The following is a 23,322-nucleotide window of genomic DNA, read 5'->3' on the forward strand; positions in this document are numbered from 1 at the left end:
CAGAGCTTTTCTGTTGCAAGACTTCCTGCACAAAACCACATAACACCTGAGCTTTGTTACTACCTTCAACTTAACCTCATCATTACACTCAACACTTACTTGCAAAAATGTCTATCCAATTTCCAAACCGTCCCTTACCTCCCAAAAAGCAAACAGCACAGACTTTCCTCGCCTATTTCCGCGCATTAGACAGAGAGATAGAGCCCTGGGCTGGGGCCATATATCTTGCCTCTGAGCTCGACCCCACGACCAATAACCCTACACCCGAATCTGCTGAGCACGAAGATGACATCTGCTCCTTCGTAAATCTCACGAGAGCCATCAGTGATGCCATAGGCGAGGAGACCAATATATGGCGGTCGACTCTACAGATCGAGATTGATTGGGAGCTGACAGGAGAATTGGCAAACTGTCGTACGGAGCTTGCAGAAAGTCGCCCCGAGGAGGCTAATCGAGCTGTTTTGGCGATGAAGTATCGCGGACGTGGATATTTTTGCATCAAGTTTAGTGGAGGGGTGTTTGATCCGCTTCGAGGCACAAGCAACAAGTGGCAAGTGATATAGATGAATGAGAATGTAAAGAACTCTTTTTGAGACAAGATCTTAGCTATTAGAAGAAAGTAATGCTAGATCTTCTCGTCGGCGAAGACTTAGAGGGTGATCGTGTGTTATTGGAGAGGCGTAGAGTTAATTTAGAGAAGTACAACACTTATTATTGTTGGACGATTGATGAAAAGAGAAACTCTAACAACCTATCAACCATTCTGAATACTTCTAATAATCCAGACATATATATTCCTACACTTGATTACAATCCCACAATCACTTTAATAGTAACTCTACCACCAGTCTCTCCAAGAACAGATTCAAACACACCCTCAACCCTACAACTTCGCCCACCCCTCCCTCTCCCTCTCCTTCTCCTCCTTCTCCTCCTGGGAAGTCCACCTCCCAATCTCCCTCCCCACATCCACAAACAGCGCCTCCCCCTCTCCCATAACCACCCCCTCAGAATCCTCAACCGTCCCCTTAACAAAAATCTTCTTCCCTTCCACCCGCTCCACCCGTCCCCTCACAAGCACAACCTGCGGCAACTTAACCGGCCGCTTGAAATTGATTTTCAGTGACGCTGTGTACGCCCCTTTCTCTGTTTCTGATCAGCTTCCCCGCAAAACACTCACCCAAACGCGAAAGGCAAACTCCAACGCAAACTCACCAGCCTGCATATTCGCCGCCGTCCCCAACACCTCATCCAACATAACCGCCAGCACACCCCCATGCGCCGTCTTCGCGAATCCGCTCACCCCCAAGCCTAGATCAAGCAGCGCAGCGCATTCGAGGAACGGCCTCGCCTTGGTCTCACCAACAGACTCGTTTGGGCGCCCGAGATAACGGAGGTAAGTGACGCAGGCGCGAACGGTGTGGGGCGTGTTGAGGGTTTCGCGGACGAGGACGGCTTCGGCGGAGGGGAGGGGCGTGCGGTCGGGGGTGGAGGTGTGGAGGATGTGTTTTTGGGTGAGGAGGGCGTGGCACCAGGGGATGGAGTGGAAGTGGGTTAGGGGGAAGGGGGTGGGTTGGTTGTGTGTGGCGGTTGGGGATGGCATTGTGAAGGTGTTGATGTGATGGTTGCTTTTGGAGAGTTGTAAGTGTCGAAGTATTAATCAGGGTTGAGAAGGGGGAAATCCGGGGTAAGCTTGCCCTCTAGTTCTCCAGCTTCCTTAACTATAAATCCAAGCAGATCAATATCTTTAGTACACGCTAATATAGTGATCCTTCTTTTTCTGGATCTACATATCTTGGGCAACGGGGCTAAAGAATCTTGTACGCCTGTCAAAACGCATTTTCCGCTTTAGAACATAGAACTTGCCAAATTAGGCCAAACCATCACCCAATCCGTCTTCCTGGCGTTCTGTACAATGAACCAAAGTGGTCGCCGCCAAAAGAGACGGCTTCGATATTAGCGTTAGGATCGCCGCGTTCCGACGATGGGGTGGTTTAGTATGACCCACTGGTGGAAGGATGGCGCTAGAGGATTGGAGGGTTTGTGGTGATATTCAGGATTATGGTGGTAAGCTTATAACAAGTATAATAACGGTAACTTGGGTATGTGATTCGAATTTAATTGTAGTCAATTTATAGTCTGGTTGTTTATTTCCAGTATGATGTTGCGAGGAATATGGAAGGAGGCAGCTGTAACGCAATGAGTTCTAGATATGTCGTTTCCGATGAGTGTACAGGTAACCCGGAGGACGCTTCGTTAGCTGAGGTAAGTGGACAGCAGAGATCAAATACATGTCTTACCTGACCACAGTTTGCCCTCCAGCTCCAAGGACTTCAACACTGCTCCCTGTGTTGCAACTATATAACTCTGCTAATGCAGAGGCTACACTACCTTTGAAAGTCACCATCATGTATTTTACAAACCTCGCGCATTCCTAGAGATCCAAAAAGTCATGCCACTACAAATTGGTATGCATGTATTTATTCATTCCGCTTTCCTCCTCCCAAGCATAGCCTTCCCAACACTACTCGAATTCGCCTTCCCAATCTCCCTCGTAATCCAATCCCCAACAGCCACCACCGCATCAAGATCCACGCCCGTATCCATCCCCAGACTCTCCATAAAATAAACCATATCCTCCGTACTCACATTCCCCGTCGCCCCAGGACTATACGGACATCCTCCAAGTCCACCAACACTCGAATCGAAATTCCGGATTCCGTGCTCCAGACTAATGGCTGTATTTACCAATGCCTGCCCATATGTATCGTGGAAATGCATCGCTATATCTTCATTCAGAATCCCAGCTGCTTGCATAGATTTCAAGAGATCCCTCGTACGCGGTGCCGTGCCCATTCCAGTGGTATCACCAAGCGCAATTTCATCTGCGCCCATTTCCATCAGATCACAAGCTATCTCAGCGACTTTCTTCGGGTCTACATCGTATCCCTCAAAGGGACAGCCAAGGACCACAGAGATGTAGGCGCGAACTCGCAAGCCTGCTGCTTTGCCGCCTTTGATTACAGATTCGAACTTTTGTAAGGATTCTGCTATACTGCAATTCAGGTTCTTTTGTGTGAAGGATTCGGTTGCGGCCGCGAAGACTGCGAGTTCGATTTTGTGGTTAGAATCTGGATTCTGGGGACTTGCGTCCAGGGTGGAAAGGGCGTTCTCGAGTCCTTTCGTATTTGGTGCTAGGAAGGCGTAGGATACTGGGTTATCTGATTGTGGAGGGTGGTTCTGGATGTGTGTGAGGATTTCGGAGGATGCTGCCATCTGAATTACATTAGCGCTGTAATTCCTCGAGGGAAGAATGAGGAGGAATATACCTGCGGGACCCATTTCGGAGACACAAAACTGCCAGCTTCTATATCTCTCAACCCAGTCTGCGCCAATCTCTCAATCAACTCAATTTTCGTCTTTAATGGAATGACAGTCTTCTCATTCTGTAACCCATCTCGGGGGCCAACTTCGATCAATCGAACACGGTTTGTTTTGGCGGTCGACAGACCTCGTAACTGTCGTGCGCGGAGAGGACTAAGGTTGCATTTTGATATCGGTCTCAGCAGATGTCGAGACATGGTGATGGTTCATGGCGGTCAATGGCAATTGCAGGACAGGATTGTGGGGTGAGGTCGAGGAGGAGCTTTGTCGGCTATTGCCGGCTGCGGGGGAGGGAGCTTGGGCCCGCTGTCACTTCACGGCTTCTTCACCAGTTTCTTTTCCACGCCTAATTCATCTTCCCACGAAAACGTTACTTTGGATGACCAAGAATGTCGATGCAATGAACTTGCTATCGAGTGGCTCAACATCGTCATACATTTTATTTTGAATATTGCATAGCTTTCCGTGGGGCCTGGGCCTGGTCAACCAAGAAAACTCCAAGCTTTCTTTGGTGATGCTTTTATACCTTCCACCCAAAAGCCACTGATGAACCTTCAAGCTCTCGTCCTTCTCATCCAATTGAATCCGAATTCTTTCCTACATCTTATACATTGCGAGGTCATAATCCCCATCTTCTTCAAGCATCTAATGCTCATGGGTTCTGCTCGAGGTAGCTCTGTCACTTGCTTGGCTCCAATCCTGATAGCTGGGTAATTTGGCTCAATTGCAACGGCATTTACCCACACACCGTTACACAACACCAACAAGCATTCTGATCAGATGTCAAGAGGGGAGAGCAGAAGCTTCCAAATACCAGATAAACTCACGTAAAAGGTGACAAATAAGGTATGTTTTTTGGAGTATATTGCAATGCTTCCTTCGGTGGGTTTTCCATTTCTTTTGAAGTTTCACAGCGTTCAGCAGTTCTTTGGTTTCTGTGGCAGTTTTCTCTCTATTTGCTTGTCAACAGCTTCCCCAAGATGGACAAACATAGCCTGTTCCTCGTTTTGTCTCTGAGCCTTACCCTGGCCAGCGCTCAATACCCGAACAGTAAAGACTGTGCGAGTGATGTGAGTATTGTATCTTGGGTTAGTGTCATGGAACATCCGTAAGTAAAGCCTATCGCAAATTGCAACAGTCAAGTAAGTTTACTGATAACTTTTAGGCCGACAACAGTTTCATTTGATGCAAAAAGTTGGTGCTCAGAATGGTTTCGTCCATATCCTTATACCGTCTACCGAACCACACCACCAGGACCCCCTACTCAAACACTTACCAAAGTATATGAGACGGAGGCAACGTTCTTTTCTACAACAACGATTCAATCGTAAGATTCTCGTTATCATCGCTACCAAAGCCCTCATACTGATACGTAGCAGAACAGCAACTACCACGGCTCTCTGTCCCACGCCTTCATCCTCCATGACCTGCAAATTCAGCTCTTCACGCAACGTTGATCCAAAGTATCTCATTGCATCTTACAATAACAGAGAGCTAGACGGTATTACCAGAGAAGAATGTCATCAAGCTTGTTTGCAAAATCCTGAGTGCAAGGCTTTTGGTCTTACACAGTGGCGTTCGTTTTCGCTCGATAGCGATCCACGTACAGGCTGTTCGCTTTACAGAGTTTCAGTTTCGCAGGACTTGTATGTGCAGCCAGAGCGGAGAGACTATCTATATGATAGAGGATGTCCTGATTACCTTCCGGTAAGTCAATCGACCCCGGTCACCTAGAATCAATTTTAACAAGCATAGCCCGGATGCTCTTCTCCTAATCCGCCCCAAATAACCAACGCACCAGTCGCCGCCGAGAAACGTGATGAGCTTTCAATCTCTCAACCAGACTGGTTCTATGATTACGATTACTGGGGAGGATACTATATCGTTAACCAGGCTTGTAGTTGTTTGATTACGACTAGACCGCCGCCAATTACAACTATAACATATACACTTACGGAAAACATAGTTCATTTAACTGTAAGTCGACTGATGACAAGATACCTTGATAGAGACTAATCCTCTATGTGTAGTCGACTAAGACGTTTTCCGCTTTTATTCCATTTACCGTGAGGCCAAACTTCAGTACGGTCTATACTAGTGTGAAAAAATAGAGGAAACAGGTTGGCAATCACTTCAGGAGTGGTTCGAGAGAGTGATCTTCGAGTTGGAAAGCCTGGAGCTGTGCTGGAGTTGGAGTTGGTGTTGGTTATTTTTCGAGAGTCGAGGAGTTCCAAGTCCATCCAAGGGTATTGCCTACAGATGTGAATTGAATACATGTTCAAAAAAGACAGTCTTCTGTGTTAAATCTATCGTGCAATAAAATGCTGAACCCAGTTGATTTGTGAGATTGTCTCAATTATGTCCTCTCATCCACTCCAACATCCCCACTCACCGCCCTTTCCCAACCAACGGTTTCACCAACATTCCTCGTCCGCGGCACCGCATCCGCATCTCATCGCCAAGACCAACAACCACCTCGTACAAATCTCACGATGTGCCTTCCTGTCATTTCCTCCCTCTCCAACAGCGCGCACGTTCTTGGGTGAGTGGCAGAACTGGGGTAGACACATGACCATGCACCTGACCAGCCTCGACAGGCGCCTTCCAAGGTTCTCCCCACGCAGCCAATGACGCGACGCGACGCAGGCCGCTTACTCGCTCCACTTTGCAGCAAAACGCCCAGAACATACGATGCGACGCAACTCATTCACACTCCCCCTTCTTCATGTCTCAAGCGAATCTTAACTCATCCCCATACATGCACAAACGCATGCAATTGAGGGGCGAAGAGTAGCCGCTTTGAACATCTCCTCTCTGCCGCCCGCAACTCCCAATTCCTAAATGTGGGGAAGAGAATTGGATACTTTCTTCTTCGTTCATCTATACATCTTCTTGTACCTTTCGTACGACGACTCTGCAACACCACGACGGGATTGAAATGACCACATATCCTCTTCTCGACCGCACTCAAGATGATATCCGCTTACTGTCCTTTGTCGCTCCGGATGATCCGGGCATGTCCATTCGGGCCACGACTACCACCATCCCGCTCAACGCCGCGGTGAGGTCGAAGTTCAAGGCTTTGTCTTATATTCCCGGAGAAAATCAGGTTGATCGAAGGACGCTGATTTTAAATGGTGAGAGGATCTGGGTTCCTACGTATCTGGATGCCGCGTTGAGATTGCTGCATAATCATGAGCAGAAGGATGTTTGGGTCGATACGCTTTGTATCAATCAGGAAGATGCGGCGGAAAAGAAGGAACAAGCTAACCTCATGCCACGAATTTTTGCTGAAGCGGATGCGGTGATGGTCTGGCTGGGTGATAGTTCGAAGTGGACCAATTCTGCATTGAACTTTATGCAGACCTGGGGAAATGTTGAATGTAATTTCAGCGATGCGGTACAGGTGCAGAAGCTATGTGACCGACCTGAGTTGTGGAAACGACAGAGTTGGCAGCAGGTCGAAGATTTATTCTATTTACCGTACTGGAGCACGAGGTGGAAACTCCAGGAAATGGCACTGGCTCGAAAAGTTTTCATCCTATGCGGAAAGAAGAAGATTCCCTTTAGAGACCTCGAGAAAGCGGTCGAAGACTGGAATGTCTTGAAACAACCAAAATACGCTCACATTCTCAATAAACGAAATTTCACCATCAGTCCTGCTGTCGCAGCATCCTCCACATTACGATTGCGCTCTAGTCTACGTCTGCCTCAGAAGAAGAAGATTATGACATGGCTCAGTAATGACCCAATGGCTTATGAGAGGCCAAAGCTAAAACTTTCAGATTACTCCCTCGATGAACTATATGCGTTGTCGAGGATTCGAGAGTTTGACGAATTTACGATTAATGAATCGATTACTTATGCAAAGCCGGTGAGGCAGATGCTAATTGACTTTGCGGCTAGGATTATCAATGATTGCGATGATCTGGGTATTTTGGAATTGGGTGGGATAGGTAATTTGGAACCAGAGGATCGATATGATTTACCGTCTTGGGCACCGACTTGGGTGAAAGGACCAGCAGCTCCGTTGCCGAAGTTGTATAGTGCAGCTGGAGACTCCAAAGCGGATTGCCATTGGGGAGAGGATGAGGTATTGGGAGAACAAAACACTCTTCGCTTTTTCGCCAGTGGAATCAGGTGTGGTAAAGTTCTACAAGTCGACACTGCCGAAACTATGCTCAGAAACCCAGCCGAAGTCCTTGGCGGAGAATTCGCTCAATATAGAGTAAACGACCAACATCCAACAGGAATTCCAGTCATCCAAGCCATATTCCGCACTATGATACTCGACCAATGCCCAGGGTCTAAGAAGAGACTAAACATCGAAGACCCTAAATTCTACGACCTTGCAGCTGGTTTCTTATTTATGCTCCAACTTATGAATCAAGCGAAAAAGGAGGACTTGGTGGAAATGGCCACGAACTACGATCTTCGCGTCGAAAGCTCGGGGAAATATCCTGATTTCGTGGATTCCTTCCTCAAATACCGACGTAAAAATCCAAAATCCATGACACCCCAACAAATCATCCAACCCTTCCTCGGACTCCCATCTCGTCCACAAACCACGCCAGCTCCTCCTACCTGGCCCGATCCTATCAATCCTCATCTTGGCTCTAAAAATCTGCGTCAGTTCATACTGGAAGCTTCAAGGTGTTTGAAAGGCCGAATGATGTTTTCATTGCCGAAAGGGTATTTTGGGGTCGGGCCTGAGGGAATGAGGGTTGGTGATTTGGTATGCGTGGTTTGGGGGTGTGATAGCCCGGTTGTGTTGAGGAGGTTGGAAGATCATTATGTGCTTGTGGGGAATTGCTTTGTGCTGGGCTTGATGGATGGGGAGGCGAGACTTGCTTTTGAGAAAGGGCTTCGGAGGGGGGTTAAGAGGGAGAGGGTTTTTAATTTGAGATGAGATGGTATGGATTCGGTGTTTATGGGAAAAACTTTAAGAGGGGGAAATGTGTTCTGAGATGGGGAAAGGGGTGAGAAAGAAACTGTATGTATATCCAAAAACAATCAAAAAGATCTAATCGCACTACACACACGTTGAGTTCCACTAGAACTCCAAGATCCCACCACTTAAACCTACCAACTTCCAACAACCCTTTCACCAGAACCTCTTCAACCAAAACACCTCACAACCCCTCAACAACCCGTCCAATATTCTCCTCCGCAAAATAATACTCTCCCTCCCTCAAATCCTCCAACAACCCGCATCCCTTCGGCACCCACCCCAACTCCTCCCTCGTCCTCTTACTCTCACACGGATTATCCACCCCCAGCAACGGCCCCATAAACCCATACCACCCCGCCGCCTCTTCGCCTGCAATACACCTCATCCCCACCCCCAATCTCCCCGCCACCACCTCCGCAATCTCCCTAATACTCACCCCCTCATCACCCACCGCATGATACATCCCCCCCTTCACCCCCCTCTCCACCGCCAACATATAAACCATAGCAGCGTCCTCCCGATGAACACTCGGCCACCGCTGCCCTCCATCCCCGACATACGCAACTTCCTTCTTGGCCGCGCCCACGGCGATGAATTTCGGCATCATACCTACATCCTCCTCCCCGTGCACGCTCGGCGGGAGACGCACTACCATCGCCCTAACCCCCTCCTTCGCCAACTCCTCGACTTTCCACTCTGCGAGGTACCGCGGGACGGGCCCGGGTTCGGCGCGCATGCTCTCGAGACCTACCCCGCGACCAGCGAGATTGAGCGTCCCGGATGTGACGACGAGCGGTTTATCCGTCCCGAGTAAGGCGGCTCCGAGGGTGCTGATGGCGGATAGGTCGATGGCGCAGGATTCGGCGAAGGAGGTGAAGGACATGCTGAAGGCGAGGTGGATTGTTGCGTCTGTGGTTGTGGCGCCGTGGGTGAGGGTGGCGAGGTCGGTGAGGGTGCCGGGGAGGAGGGTGATGTTTGGATTGGAAGGGGGTGGGTTGGTGGCTTCCTGGTGGGGGCGGACGAGGGCGAGGATTGTGTGTCCGCTGGCGAGGAGGTGGGATGTTAGGGCGCGGCCGATGTAGCCTGTTGAGCCTGTTATGAAGATGTGCATTTTGAGGGGGGAGTTGGAGATGGTAGAGGGAGAAGTGTGGGGGTGTGGTTTGGATGGTGTTAGAGCTGAGGAATAATGATTGAGTACGTTGAAGTGAGAGGGGGAGATGACTTATATACCATCGCAACCTCATACCTCAGGGAGTTAACCAATCTTTAACTCCTCGAATTCCCAATCCCATTTCTTCCCAGAGTCTTGATCCAAGATACATCCGCCAGTAAAACGCACTCAAGTACGAACTCAAGACAAGCGTACACATCTTCTCTCTCCATCACATCATTTCTCCTACTCCAACCACCCATGTGGAAATACGAAAAAGAGTTACCCTCATTTCCCACTCCACAATTCCATGATGCAAATGCGCGTCCATTGATCCAGATCTTGAGATACGAAAAGTAGTTAGGCCCCCTCAAATACGAAAGATGGTTAGATCAACCCAATTCCCCTGGTAACTTCTATCGAATAAAACAAACGAAACCTAGCCATCGCGATGATAAATATGAAATGTGGTTAGTCTCTTTACATATCTCGATTCTAGACTAGCAAAGCTCAATCAAGAACGCGAAAAACGAGAGGTGGTCAGTCACATAGAAGGCGGCTTAGATACAATTGTATACGAAAACTGGTTAGATCGGATTGTCAAATCTAAGCGAGGGTTTTAACGAATGGGAGGGGTGGAGGATACGAAAGATGGTTAGATTGGACTGGCTGGTGGGGTTTACATGGGCGAGGATGGGTCGCGGAGTTTAGAGGGTGGTATATCCGGTAGGAGTATCTGCTAGCCCCCCTTGAACTTTTATCTATTCGATAAAATATGACATTCCCAAGTCTCTCAAAGACCGGGTGCTGCAAGTCTTGCGCACGACGTGGATTTCCATACTACGTTTTAAAAGCAGTGTTGCACAATATGGTAAATCCCAAAGTCACTACCGAGAACAGCAACGGAGACAAAGTGTAGTGAGTAGCCAATCTTGCGAGGATGACATATACAGGACTTTCTAGGTGAACGAAGACATAGCTGCGTTTCATTTCGAGAATCTCTGCACGAATGAATCAGGAATCGGGTTGTTTCACAAGTTTCTCATTCAAAAACCCCCCTCATTTTCTCGTCTTCCCTATTCCAGATGCACTACCTTCATCCACTACCCACCCCCAACAACCCCACCGCCGTCTCATTAGTGCTAAACCGATAACTCGCTCTCAGCACATACGGCTCATCACCCGGTCCGAAAATCTGCTTCTCCTGTCTCCCCCACGCCGGCTGGTTAATCGCATCGATCCAATCCTCCACCTCCATAACCACACATCCATACTGCTGAATCGTGCGTGGTCGATCCTCGACGCCATGTAGACCTTGCGTGGATTTAAGCGCCATACTCCCATTTTGCCCGCCACAGCTGTAGATCTGGAAGGCGTCTTGGTCGGTGAAGACGTCGACTTGGATGCCTGACCAGGCGGAGCGGAGTCGGGCGACGGGAGTTTCGCCGGCTGTCCAGTCGTAGGGCGCGATACGGTTGGTGAGGTAGCAGGTATCGTAACCGGTGCAGTTGTTGCCGCAGTTGCCGAGGAGGTCTGGGTTGGAGAAGTTGGCGCCGATTTGTTTGGGGGTGGTGTAGAAGTCGTTGAGGGAGCCGGGTTGGTTGGCGAGGATGTCGCCGGTGGGGATGAGGATTGGGTCGGTGTCGATGCGTTGGCCGCCGTAGGGGAGCCAGAGGGAGTGGTTTAGAGCGGTGGCGGTTTCGTTGTTGGCGAAGCCGTCGAGGTTCCAATAGGTCTGGGGGGTGTTAGATGGGGTGGATAGGATAGAGGAAGTCGAATGGGGAGAGAATAGACTTACGTGGGAGGAGAGCATGATGGGGGTTACTTTTGTAGTAGCTAGAGCTACCATCCTCATATCCCAGGTCATGTTGCCTAATGTGTAGGTTACATAACTGACGACCTCTCCAGGGAACCCTTCTTTTCCATCTGGATCAGTAAGACTGAATGTGATGCTATCCTTGGTATGAGCAACCACAGTCCAATTCCTCCAATCCCAACCGTCTGGTCCACCGTGTAGAGTATCAAGCCCCTGTGGGTTATCCGGTGTTGGGTTTTCGTTTGGTGTGATATTGTATGTTTCACCATCTATCACAAAACTCGAGTTCTTGATTCTGTTTGCATATCGACCGGGAACTCCACCAAAATGAGGATGCTGGCGATCTACTTCATAGTAAGACGCATTATCGAAGCCAGCAACCACATCGCGTTCAATTCCAGAAGTGTCGTTCAAGAAGAGGTTGGAGATTGAAGCTCCGTATGCAATGAAGTAAGCACGAATTCCTTCGCCTTCAATAACATATTTGCCGTTGCTGTCTGGACCTGAGGAGTCGCCAGCTACAGTGGTGTTGCCGGCTGTGCCAGTATAAGCTTGACCGGGACTTTGAGGCAATGCAAAGGTACTGGAAGCTAGAAGGGCAATGACTGCCACTGCTCTGAACATGTTGAAGGTGGAGCAGAACCTCAATTGATTTGACAAAAGCTGTTCGAAGAGCTTAAAGAGAGTTGACAGTTCGGAGTGGAATTGGCGCGAGCTCCAGAGGGGTAGCTATTTATTTATTGTATGGCAACACAACATTACACATGCGTCTGCACCTTCCCTAGGTCGTCCCCGCCTTTGATGCCACTCTAGTGACAGGAACGGAACCGACAGGTGACAGCTCCCCGGCCATTCTAACGGTTCCCAGGTCGTGATTAGATGAATCTTTCCCTAAAGCCGTTAGTAAAGTTCCCATCAAGTAGCCGGTTTAATTATTCATTGGATCGCAACATGCTGTACCTTGATGTTCAAGTGAATCCCGGTTATTGCAAGTACAGCGTCATCTAGCTCCATCTACTATTGCAGATGATGCAGTGAAGTTGTAGGGCCAATTGTGTGACCTTTACATTTCTTCCCAACCTCTTTTCCTATTGAGCTTCACCAGTAGCAAAATAGCAGCTGGTAACGAAGATATCATTGAAAGTTCTGTTCAGACACGAAGCTGCAAGGAACTGTAGAACCAAAAACGTAGTTCGAAGTAGCTTGGGTAATGACGTTGAGGTCAAGGAGCTTGATTGGGGCGTCTGTAGCACTCGTGATCCAAGCTTCAAAGGTCCGAGGCTAGCAATGTCACGATCCCCGCAAATGCAGCGTTTCCCCGCCATCCCCATGTGAGATTGTCCTGACAGCTTCCGCTCTAATCATAACGCGGGGTTTAGCGAATGTCATCGGGGTGGCGGCTGAATGCTGTCTGGCTCGTCTGGATAATGGATCCCGAAATGAAGAAGCTTGTATGCGCGTATGTTGTGGAAGGATATACTGTCAAGTTTCTCCGAGTCGAAGTTGGGCTTCATGGGCATTTCTGAATAGAACTCATGCCGTTTGGGATCATGTATCCACAATCTAACAAGAAGCCAAAGCAAGAGCCAAGTCGGATTTGTTGTTGAATGATTCAGCGACCCGGAGGATATTGACATGGAGGCATGCCTTGTCTTCTACATTTATCCTTCTAGGTTATAAAGCGGTACTTTCCAGACTTGGAAAACAATGCGACGCTTGGAGGACTATAGAACAAAGTCAAGTCGTACAACCGCATCGCTTGCGGAACATACTCGACCTATGTCGACAAATGACACAAGAAACGAACACGAGATTGAGCATCTCGGCCTGAGGATGATTTCATACATTCTAATCCGGTTGTGATATCTTCAAATAGTTACACGCTTTCATTCCCATCGCAATCATGAATCGAGTCTTCTCTTCATCCGCTTCGCCAACGATTCCCCGCTTCAGCCCCAACATCTCCTTTCCCAAGCAAGTCTACGCATCAATCAAGTTCTCTTCCTGTGCACCACCGTTGGTCTTGTTCTCCTCGCTGTTATCCTTGGTGTCCTTTCCAGCACGTCCCTTACCCTTACGATCAGCGGATCGTTGATAGAATTCGTTGATGACCTTGGCTGGGATACGGTTGAGAAGCTCCTTTGGATAGATACGTAGAAGAGACCATGCCTGGTCGAGAGACTCGTAAATCGTTCTCGATTCGTACGGAGACTGAGCAATGAACGTTCGCTCGAATTTCTCCAAGAACTCCAAAGACAGTTTATCTTCCGAGGACAAGGCTTCCTCACCAACAACTGCCTTCATCGATGCAGCATCACGACCAATGGCGTATTTGGCGTAAAGTTGGTTGGAAACATCACCATGATCTTTTCTTGTGTGGCCCTCACCGATAGCAGACTTCATGAGACGTGAAAGGGATGGCAGTACGTTGATGGGAGGGTAGATACCACGATTGTCCAATTGACGATCGATGAAAATCTGTCCCTCGGTAATGTAACCAGTCAAATCCGGAATTGGGTGAGTGATATCATCGTTGGGCATAGTCAGAATTGGGATCTGAGTAATGGATCCATTTCGTCCCTCGACACGACCAGCACGTTCGTAGATGGTGGACAAATCAGTGTACATATAACCTGGGTAACCACGTCGACCAGGTACTTCTTCACGAGCGGCGGAAACTTCTCGCAGGGCGTCGCAGTAGGATGTCAAATCGGTAAGGATGACCAAAACGTGCTTCTCCAACTGGTATGCATAGTATTCGGCGGTGGTGAGGGCGAGACGAGGGGTAATAATACGTTCGATACTAAAGATTGTCATTACACACTCTTCGGTTCTTGTGCGAAAGGGACTTACGTTGGATCGTTTGCCAAGTTCAAGAACAGTGTCACACGTTCTAAACTTCCATTCTCCTCGAAATCTCTGGTGAAGAAACGTGCAGTTTCCAAATTCACACCCATAGCTCCGAAAACGATAGAGAAATTGTCCTCATGTCCATCATGCACGCCCTTGCTCGTTATTCCCTGCTTTTGTACCAGACCAGCCTGTCGACAAATTTGAGCAGCAATTTCGTTATGTGGGAGACCAGCAGCTGAAAAGATAGGAATCTTTTGGCCACGCGCGATTGAGTTCATAGTATCGATGGCAGAGATACCAGTAGAGATCATTTCCTCCGGGTAGACCTAAAGGTTTTAGCAAGGCCCCATCGTCCGACGTCAAATTGACATACTCGAGAGAATGGATTGATTGGACTGCCGTTGATGTCTAGGTAATCTTCCGCCAACACCTTGGGTCCTTTGTCAATCGCTCTTCCTGAACCATCAAAGATACGACCCAGCATGTCTTCCGAGACACCCAACTTTAAGCTGTGACCTGTAAACTCGACTTTGGACTGTTGATCGTCAGCATCTGCTTGGATTACTTTATTCGGTTGCGCCAACCTTTTTGACATCAATTCCAGATGTGCCTTCGAAAACCTGCAGCCATATCAGCAACCAGAACCTGCCATTCTCCCTCGTCCCAAATGTACCTGGACAACAGCTCGGTTTCCTGGTGAGAATCCTGTTAGTACGAGATATTCTAGAGAACTCAAAAGCCACCTTACCTCTCGCCTCCAAGACCTGACCAGATCTCTCTGTGCCATCAGGCAACGTCAACGTAACAATCTCATTGTATCTTGGGAACTTGACCTAATCAGAAGATCAGCATCATACCCTCCCATAACACTCCATGTGTAAACGCACATTCTCCAAAACAACCAAAGGCCCGTTGATACCTCCAATGGTGTTATATCTTAATCTTGGCGTAACGCTGTACGATGACGACTCTCGTGGATCTCCCATGATTGCGACGGTGGTGAAGACTTATGCTTGAGGATGAGGGCGTAAAGCTCGAGCTGCAGTAGAGCTTGCCCGTATGTTCGAAGGTCGAGGCGGTGCTGTAGGTTCTCGATTGACGTGGGAGGTTGGGTTGGAGTTGACAAGCTAGAGCTAAGCTTCACCAAAAGCAATTCAACCTGAGGAAGCTGCGATAAGCGACCCCACGTGATCGACAATGTATCTTTTTGGGTTGGACGTGAGCAAGACTTCCATTTTCAAGAACATTTCTATTTATAAAACCTCAGTCACTCAATTACATTGTCGCCGTTCTTCCTTTCCAACAGCTCAAACTCAAAAATAGTAGCCCTATCGAAATGTTATTCTCAACGGCGGTAATACTCGGACTGCATGGCTCTATTCCAGCTTCTATCCAGAGTATTGGGCTTGACAGCATTCGTATTTCAGTAATGGCCAATTTGTCTTGGAAGAGTGTTAACGTCGTTGGTTCCATTGGAGCACACGTCTGAGACGCTGGGTGCATGTTTGTAGACTGACACCAAGTTCAATCCGCAAAGGTCCTCTCGAAGGTACTTCTGGACAAGTTCAAAGTACATGAAAGATGTGGCGCTGGCCCCCACGACCTCATCAATTCTACGCCTGGTTGTGTGACGACGACCTGAAGCGCGACAATTCTACAACTTACTTGAAGAAGCAATTCGCTTACGATGAACAGCCTTTCGCGCTTCTCATTTAGGAGGCCAGGCAAGAAAGCCTCCCAGAGTCTATTGGTGCCTCGCTTCGAGTACGCACCTCTCGAGGAAGACTGTATTCGACTCATTCATCTTCAGCCTCGATCAGCCAAGCGCAAGGCTGAAGATGTAGAATGCACAATATCTCACGTTGCGTTTGGTGATCGGCCCAACTATAAGGCACTCTCATATTCCTGGGGACGGAGTACGAATCAAAGATCTGTGTTGCTGAATGGGATACGAGTGGAGGTAGAATTGTGATGAGAGGACCATCAAAGTTTTATGGTGCGGTTATGACAGCGAAATTACTTACGCTTCGCCATTATCTACAGGGAAAACTGCAATGCCAAATCCAGTCCGGGACCCGGGTACACAACTGAAATCGCATCGAAAGCAAAAAGCAGCAGCTGAAAAACACTCATGCCGACTTCATCGCTGACGATCAATGGCTTGGATATTCCTTATCGCGCAAAAAATGCTATTGCTGGGCGGCTGGGCCATTGTTTCTGGCGACTAGAGCCTAGCCGATTAATTGAGACACAGATCCCAATATGGTGCATCGCGTGGAAGTGGTGGAGATTAACAAGTAGATCTAGCGAAATCGATACCAGGGGTAAGCGACGCCCAAGCCGCCTCTTGAGGATCCCCGCATTCTCCTGGAAGACTCTGTACCTCCGTATTTCGGTTGTGGAGGCGGTCGCAACGGCCTACAACGTCCTTCGAAGTAAGATGAATGGTGCTATTCCTCTTGACGGCGGGTGGCCCCTATAGTCAAGTGTGTCGCTTGTCGAAGTAAGCGAAGAGCATTGTCGGCTGCTTTCCCCGTTTCTCTCTCTAAGTTGTGATGTGTTGGCAGGAAGCTGGCTAGACGTTGTATTTTCTTCAGCCTTTGTCAAAATATTGGATGTAGCGCACCACGTGATACGCTTGCCACGGAGCCCCTTGATGCAGGGTTCTCTATACACCTAATCGGGATAATCATCACATTGATTCAGCCCGCCACAGGCCGGTGGGCACAACAATGTTTCTCTTTTGCTCGAATCGTACATAGGTCGGCACAGACTCGATCGCTGCCATGCGTTTGTTGTTCTCTTTTGCATCCTCATCCTCATTTTCAATCGTCGTCTGCTCCGCTCGTTCAGCAGATAGTTTTGTCCTTCCATTCCTTCACACTCCCTTACTTATACCGGTATCATGATTTCCCTCCCTTCCACTCTTTGCGGTCGTCTGGCTCTTCTTTCGTTGGCTGCTTTGTCAAACGCGTTGCCTTCCTCTTCTGCCGGACAAAATAACGGGATTCTGAGGTTACCAGTCACTGCGCAGGCTGTGAATGTAACGGATCTGGCGACTTTTGGGCGTAGGGACATTGTAGAAGTACCGTTGCAGAATGCGTTGACGGGGACCCTCTATCTCATTCAAGGTAAGCACCCCAAACCCAAATGCGCAACGGGCTCTTTCTAACCTTTCAGTGCCATTGGGGAGTGTACCACAGAGCGTTCCTCTTGCTATTGACACCAGCTCGGGCGAGACTTTTGTAAATCCCATATGTTCCACTTCCGGAAATGCTGCTTTCTGTAGTAGTCTTCCGCGTTTTACTTCATCTGCCACTCTTGTAGACTACGGTGTTACAGGTAGCGTGGACTTTGGCACATCCTCCGCCAGTTTCTCATATGTCGGGGACTCTCTCCGCTTTGGAACGTTTACCATCAGCCAGCAAATCTTCGGTGTTATATTCTCGAGCACAAACTTGGTCGCAGGCGTGCTAGGCCTTGGAGGAGATGTCGATAACCCCTACCCCTTCGTCATTGACTCTTTGAAAAGCCAGGGCGTCACCCCCAGCCGTGCCTTCAGTCTCGATCTACGCAGTGTGGACTCTCCGGATGGAGCCGTCATCTTTGGCGGTATTGACACCAAGAAATATATTGGTGCTCTGGAGAAACGTCCTATGATTCCTCTAGCGCAAACACCCACACCCAACATTGCTGCCCGCTACTGGATCTACATCAATTCGGTTGGCATCACCAAGCCTGGCAGCACTCCCAAGTTATATCCAGCAACCGGGACTGCACAGGGTCAGCCAGCCTTTATCAACAGCCGCGCCACCATCAGCCGCCTTCCAACCACACTTGTTAATACCATTGTGGCCGACTTTCCTGGTGCAACCCAAGACGCATCTGGTTTGTATGTCGTTGATTGTGCCGTGGGCAGCCAAGCAGGGACCGTTGATTTTGGTTTTGGAAGCACTATCATCCATATCTCCTTCAAAGACTTCCTTTGGCAGAATGGAGGAATTTGTTACCTCGGTGTCACTGCTGATGACATTGCACCCCAGCTTGGTGATAGCTTCCTACGAGCCGCCTTTGTTGTTTTCGACTTAGATAACCAGAACGTTCATCTCGCCAACGCTGCCAACTGTGGCACTAACTTGGCTGCCATCACCACTGGTCTTAACGCTGTACCCTCTATTGTAGGTGGTTGTGCAGCTCCTACTTCGACCACATCTTCTGCGTCATCTACCTCCACTTCCTCCTCGTCGACTTCCTCGTCAACCTCGACATTGACCACTACTACAACCACATCTTCTACCACGTCTACCACTTCTTCCACCACTTCTACCACCACTTCTACCACGCCTTCTACCACCTCTTCCACCACTTCTTCAACCACTTCTTCAACCACGTCTTCTGACACGCCTTCTACCACTTCTACCACCACTTCTACCACTTCTTCAACCACTTCTTCTACCATTTCTTCTGATACGCCTTCTACCACGTCTTCTACCACGTCTTCTACCACGCCTTCTACCATTTCTTCCACTATTTCTACGACGGCCTCTTCTTCCACATCTTCCTCTTCTTCATCCTCGATATCCGGCTCTAGCTCTGGTACGTCGACAGCTGCTCCAGTCGGTAGCACCATTTCTACAGTAACTACGTCCATATCCAGCTCGAATCTTCCTACCAGCATACCTACGTCTACTTCAGGCGTCAGTTCCTCAACTTCCTCGACTGCTGTAAATTCTACTTTTTCGACCTCTAGCGTAGTATCAACTTTGATTGTTGACCCTACTTCCACACGAATTCCATCAGGACCAGGTAGTAATTCCACGACAGCAACGACGGTGACCTCATCTTCTTCAACCTCGTCCCTTCCCCAGTCGACAACAATTTATACCATCTCAACAGTCTATACGACCTCTATTTACACTATCACGTCATGTACTGCAAGAATCACGAACTGCCCAGCCATTATCGGCCAAGTTACCACCGAGGTGATAAGCCTCTACACAACCGTTTGCCCAGTTACTATAGCTGCCAGCACAATCAAGCCAGTTCCTACGTCGACTCCTACTCCATCTGCAATAGAGTACACTATCTCAACAGTGTATGCCACCAAGACATACACAATCACCTCATGCGCACCAAACGTTACCAACTGCCCAGCAAGCATTGGGAAGGTCACTATAGCATTATACACGACGTACTGCCCCGTTACTAAAGGCGAAGTTTCTGGTTCTATTACCAATATTGCGATCGGGAGTCAGATTCCAGCAACCACACCCACGAAAACGAACTCAGCGGTTGGAGTGACGAACTCAGCGGTTGGAGTAGCGACTATTGTTTCCGTGTCTATCGCTCCTGTGAATGTGCTTCCTAGCCAAGGGGCCACAGGCAATAGCACCGTTAAAGTGGCTGCATCTTCAACACCAACGAATATTCTGATAACAAACTCAGCGCCTACTGCCTTCGGTCCTGAAAGTTTGAAGTTTGGGTCGATCATGCTTATTGCGTTTATGGTATACCTATAGAGTATTATTACTGTTTGTATTTAGGACAGATGGGTGAGAGGCTATATACTATTCTAGATGCGATCCTTTTCTTTTTTGCTACTTTCTTCTATCCTTGTGTCCCCTCTGATGCCGTCGTGATGACACTTACAGAGAATCGTGATGAGAAAATCTTTGCGCAAAAGCTTCAAAATGGTATTACGACAGCGATACTCTGGTTCGCCATTGAGAAGCGGCGAAATTGTTATTCCGAATCTAATCCGAAGCAAAAGCAAAGAGAAGCGGACCATGGATTCATGTAAAGGGAACTACTGTCGCACGAGGCAGAAAAATAGTTAGAAACATGTGTTTTCTGGTATTGTGAAGGTGGCATGACTTTAAAGTTTTGTGGCGTGACGACCGCCAACGAGATCGAGAAACTCTCCGAGCCTGTTTATAATTAAGATTTAGAGAAAGTTACAAAGTAAGGAATTCACGAGACAGTGGTGTATTTAGGGAAAGCTTAGTTAGGATATACAACTAGCGACCCTGCCAAGGCTCACCCGAAGGCACCTGCGACTTGCTGTATGCGCTCGTCGGGACGATGCAGTCTGTATTAATCAAGCCGATATCGAGGAAAGGAATCGACAAGTTCGTCTTATGCCTTTTATTTATGCTCGAGCACAACAAGTTATTGTCTGGCTTGGCCTAGGCCTCGAACATATATTGCGCGTCGAGAACAATATACGATCGCAAAAAGAACCCAAACATCAGCCAGCCAACTATCTCACGACATTACACAAACCTGGCGAATTTGGAGCATACACGGTTGCTGCGTTGTGTCATCGCGATTACTGGAAACGATTGTGGATTATCCAAGAAATTGGAAAATCGGCACATGGAGCACTGCGAATTCATTATGATGCCACAACCATTCCATGGGATCTCTTCATCGAAATCCTTGGGGCTCAGAAAATAAAGCACGAACCGATCCCCTTGAAACTAGACGCACAACGCAAAGTTCGTTTTGTTGGAGGTCATACGCTGGCCAACCTGCTAATAAGCAATGAGCATGCTTTATGCAAAGACCCTCACGACAAAATATGCAGGTTCATTGGATTGGCCGTCGATGTTTATGATAGGTTTCCAATGGACTACTGGAAGTCTCTGTTTGAGGTTTTCTACGACACGATCCAATTTATGAATAGTGACGCGAGCCGGAGCCAACACGATATCCTGGGAATGAGTCGACTCGTTGGACGTATGTTGGGAGGGCCAATGGGAATCGAACCGGACTGGTCTGCGCAAGATTTCAATGCTGGGAATATTGATCTCAAACCTAGTCTTGGAACGATCCGTGTTCCCGCGAGAATCGTCGGAAGAATCAGAGAGGTAGGACCATTGCATTCTGATCTCGTTGCAAAGACCGAGAAATTGAATGCATGGACCTCTCTGATCTGGAGGAATATCTTGGAAACTCCACTAAGATCATCTGTTCTAGAGCAGAGCGAGCTTTTCCTGGAAGCGCTTCGCGTTTTTGACGATATATCCCAATGCACTATTTTTGCCTTCGATTCTACTATCACCTGGGAAGAAACCAAACAGCACACCATTGAATCATTCGACAGTCGGCATGATACAGAGGTCATTCCAGCATTTCACTATCAGCCTGGCGCTCGTTTAGTTCTCCTACAACCAGATTCCTCGAATCTAGCTCCAAGCTGGGTAGGGCTGGCCCTTGGAGGCGTGTCCCGGCAACTATGTCTGCTTGGTGTCAAACATCGAAAGAGCTGTTATAGTTCGTCAGACCGAAATCGATAAAGCTACTTCACACTTCAAATATCAGATCATCGGATGTGCTGGACTTGCCAGAGATACCGTCACGGCAAGAGACATACGAGGAGCGGAATTGTTGCCACACCAACTGTTCGCTACTAGGGTGTTCTCACCTGCGCATTCAGCTGAGCTTTTCAATGTCTATATGGATATCCGTACTGCTTGGGAGATTTCATCCTCTGTATGACCATTTTTCGATTTGATGGACTAAGTGGCAGTCGATAGCCACGCTTTCCGTTTTGTACACACAATATTTTATAATGTCTCTAAGGAAGGGTGAGGGTGATTTTTCTTCAAATTCACTAACTCAGACGGTAGCTCGAAGGTTCAAATCAAGTGCGTATCGAAACTCGAGATTGACTTTGATTCTCTAGCGTGAGAGAGGTGAGGAAAAGTCTGACATGTCCGTGTAATGCTGGAGCATGTCGAATGTACGCTTCTTGTTGTTGTGGGATTTATGTGGATAGCTTTCTGTATGTCTAGCTGTTTATGATAATATGAGTGTACTGGTTTCAGAAATTTTCCTATAATAACGTACCATTTGAAGATATTATATTGTAATTACATCATACAAGTAAACCAAACACATCATCCAAGACGAAATAAGACTAAACTAAGTTACGATAACATGTCACGACCTCAGAATCAAGGACCGTCACGTGATAAAACTGTACTCACTCATAATCAAACGACAAGTCCTCGAATACAAATTTCACTAAATATCTTCCAATACTTAAACAAAACGGAATTAATATCCTGAAAAGCAACGCAAAATCCATTGTTTCAAGGTTGATTAACGTCCATTAGTGTCGTTGCCTCGCCATAAATAAACACATGTGTACCCGCATCAGCCACATTCGTAAAGCTCAAGCCCATTACGTTGCGTTGCCGGCTTTGTGGAGCTCGACACGTTGTGTTGTTCGCAATACTGTTTGATTCGACACCTAAACGACTTTTACGCAAGGCTGTTGATGGATTTTGGGTGGAGAGCTAGTTATGCAGATTGTTGTAGGTGGAGGTTTTAGGGTCATGTATGAATCGGGTTGTTGTTAGGTGGTGGGGAGAGCAAGCAAGATTTCGAATTGTGGCGGGAATGTAGTGCTTTAGTAAAATGCAAATGCTTTTGGAATTTTGATTTACTGTTGTGTTTTGGGTAAATGCATAGTGAGATTTACGACCCGGATTTTGGTAGGTTAGTGCTGAAAAAAGTTTCCACCAGATGCCAAGGTTGAATCTCATAATTTGTGATGCCAAGGATACTTGTCAGCTTTTAGTTGTTTTTGTCGAAACACTGGGATTGTGCAACACTTGAAACTTCTAACAGGTAGTGTGATATGCAGCTTATATCTACACAAGCTTTGGTCGATTGTTGGTACTTCAGGAGGCTCTGCATTGAGATGAAGCAGTTGGTAATCCTATAGCCTTATGAATGACCCCATTTCAACACATATCCAGCCTTTGCTTTGGATATGTGATTCTTTGAATAGCTTCACCCATACACAGCATACATCACGCCTTTCCTATGTTGGACAGCATGCCACGGGTACCAGATTCGGGTATCACGAGGTCAGCTTTCCCCATTCAGACATGTCAAATCCATGCACCGAGGATTCACAGATTTATGCCTTGTGGCTGAGTCTGAAACTTTAGCAAAATCCCCCGCCGCTCCCATCAATGGAACCGTAACCAGCATCTCATTCGTCGATGACCACATTACCAGACTTTGTCTTCGAATTGTGCACGCAAAGCGGAAGATGTGAGGAAAATCTCAATCACAAAGGCTTGGCTGCTGGTCCCGGATGATGGTCGTCAGCGCAGCAACAAACTAGCGGGTGGCTTTGAACCCCTGTGTTCA

The 23,322-nt window shown here is 48.0% G+C and overlaps 10 protein-coding genes across 10 annotated transcripts; 5 read left to right on the top strand and 5 right to left on the bottom strand.

Annotated features, from left to right (window-relative positions):
* Positions 1-107: 107 nt before the first annotated feature.
* GLAREA_03473 (uncharacterized protein) lies at positions 108-563 on the top strand (the record flags this gene model as incomplete). The annotated part of the gene is made up of 1 exon (XM_008083726.1): positions 108-563. The coding sequence occupies one exon, from the start codon at positions 108-110 to the stop codon at positions 561-563; it is 456 nt and encodes a 151-aa protein (XP_008081917.1).
* A 320-nt stretch (positions 564-883) lies between these two features.
* GLAREA_03474 (Thioesterase/thiol ester dehydrase-isomerase) lies at positions 884-1,603 on the bottom strand (the record flags this gene model as incomplete). The annotated part of the gene is made up of 2 exons (XM_008083727.1): positions 884-1,146; positions 1,216-1,603. 2 exons carry the CDS (start codon positions 1,601-1,603, stop codon positions 884-886), a joined length of 651 nt encoding a protein of 216 aa, XP_008081918.1.
* Positions 1,604-2,484: 881 nt separating this feature from the next.
* GLAREA_03475 (Aldolase) lies at positions 2,485-3,581 on the bottom strand (the record flags this gene model as incomplete). The annotated part of the gene is made up of 2 exons (XM_008083728.1): positions 2,485-3,276; positions 3,330-3,581. 2 exons carry the CDS (start codon positions 3,579-3,581, stop codon positions 2,485-2,487), a joined length of 1,044 nt encoding a protein of 347 aa, XP_008081919.1.
* Positions 3,582-4,364: 783 nt separating this feature from the next.
* On the top strand, positions 4,365-5,495 carry GLAREA_03476 (uncharacterized protein; the record flags this gene model as incomplete). Its single annotated transcript, XM_008083729.1, has 5 exons — positions 4,365-4,492; positions 4,550-4,711; positions 4,764-5,091; positions 5,140-5,361; positions 5,415-5,495. 5 exons carry the CDS (start codon positions 4,365-4,367, stop codon positions 5,493-5,495), a joined length of 921 nt encoding a protein of 306 aa, XP_008081920.1.
* An 827-nt stretch (positions 5,496-6,322) lies between these two features.
* Positions 6,323-8,293, top strand: GLAREA_03477 (uncharacterized protein; the record flags this gene model as incomplete). The annotated part of the gene is made up of 1 exon (XM_008083730.1): positions 6,323-8,293. One exon carries the CDS (start codon positions 6,323-6,325, stop codon positions 8,291-8,293), a length of 1,971 nt encoding a protein of 656 aa, XP_008081921.1.
* Positions 8,294-8,516: 223 nt separating this feature from the next.
* On the bottom strand, positions 8,517-9,446 carry GLAREA_03478 (NAD(P)-binding Rossmann-fold containing protein; the record flags this gene model as incomplete). The annotated part of the gene is made up of 1 exon (XM_008083731.1): positions 8,517-9,446. One exon carries the CDS (start codon positions 9,444-9,446, stop codon positions 8,517-8,519), a length of 930 nt encoding a protein of 309 aa, XP_008081922.1.
* A 1,135-nt stretch (positions 9,447-10,581) lies between these two features.
* GLAREA_03479 (Galactose mutarotase-like protein) lies at positions 10,582-11,925 on the bottom strand (the record flags this gene model as incomplete). The annotated part of the gene is made up of 2 exons (XM_008083732.1): positions 10,582-11,220; positions 11,284-11,925. The coding sequence occupies 2 exons, from the start codon at positions 11,923-11,925 to the stop codon at positions 10,582-10,584; spliced, it is 1,281 nt and encodes a 426-aa protein (XP_008081923.1).
* A 1,356-nt stretch (positions 11,926-13,281) lies between these two features.
* On the bottom strand, positions 13,282-15,140 carry GLAREA_03480 (P-loop containing nucleoside triphosphate hydrolase; the record flags this gene model as incomplete). The annotated part of the gene is made up of 7 exons (XM_008083733.1): positions 13,282-14,104; positions 14,155-14,480; positions 14,528-14,689; positions 14,739-14,774; positions 14,828-14,847; positions 14,903-14,987; positions 15,042-15,140. 7 exons carry the CDS (start codon positions 15,138-15,140, stop codon positions 13,282-13,284), a joined length of 1,551 nt encoding a protein of 516 aa, XP_008081924.1.
* A 1,919-nt stretch (positions 15,141-17,059) lies between these two features.
* Positions 17,060-19,673, top strand: GLAREA_03481 (Acid protease; the record flags this gene model as incomplete). Its single annotated transcript, XM_008083734.1, has 2 exons — positions 17,060-17,285; positions 17,335-19,673. The coding sequence occupies 2 exons, from the start codon at positions 17,060-17,062 to the stop codon at positions 19,671-19,673; spliced, it is 2,565 nt and encodes an 854-aa protein (XP_008081925.1).
* A 618-nt stretch (positions 19,674-20,291) lies between these two features.
* GLAREA_03482 (uncharacterized protein) lies at positions 20,292-21,452 on the top strand (the record flags this gene model as incomplete). Its single annotated transcript, XM_008083735.1, has 1 exon — positions 20,292-21,452. The coding sequence occupies one exon, from the start codon at positions 20,292-20,294 to the stop codon at positions 21,450-21,452; it is 1,161 nt and encodes a 386-aa protein (XP_008081926.1).
* Between the last annotated feature and the right edge of the window lie 1,870 nt (positions 21,453-23,322).

This window comes from Glarea lozoyensis (genome assembly GCF_000409485.1).
Source record: "Glarea lozoyensis ATCC 20868 chromosome Unknown GLAREA2, whole genome shotgun sequence".
Taxonomy (NCBI): Eukaryota; Fungi; Ascomycota; class Leotiomycetes; order Helotiales; family Helotiaceae; genus Glarea; species Glarea lozoyensis.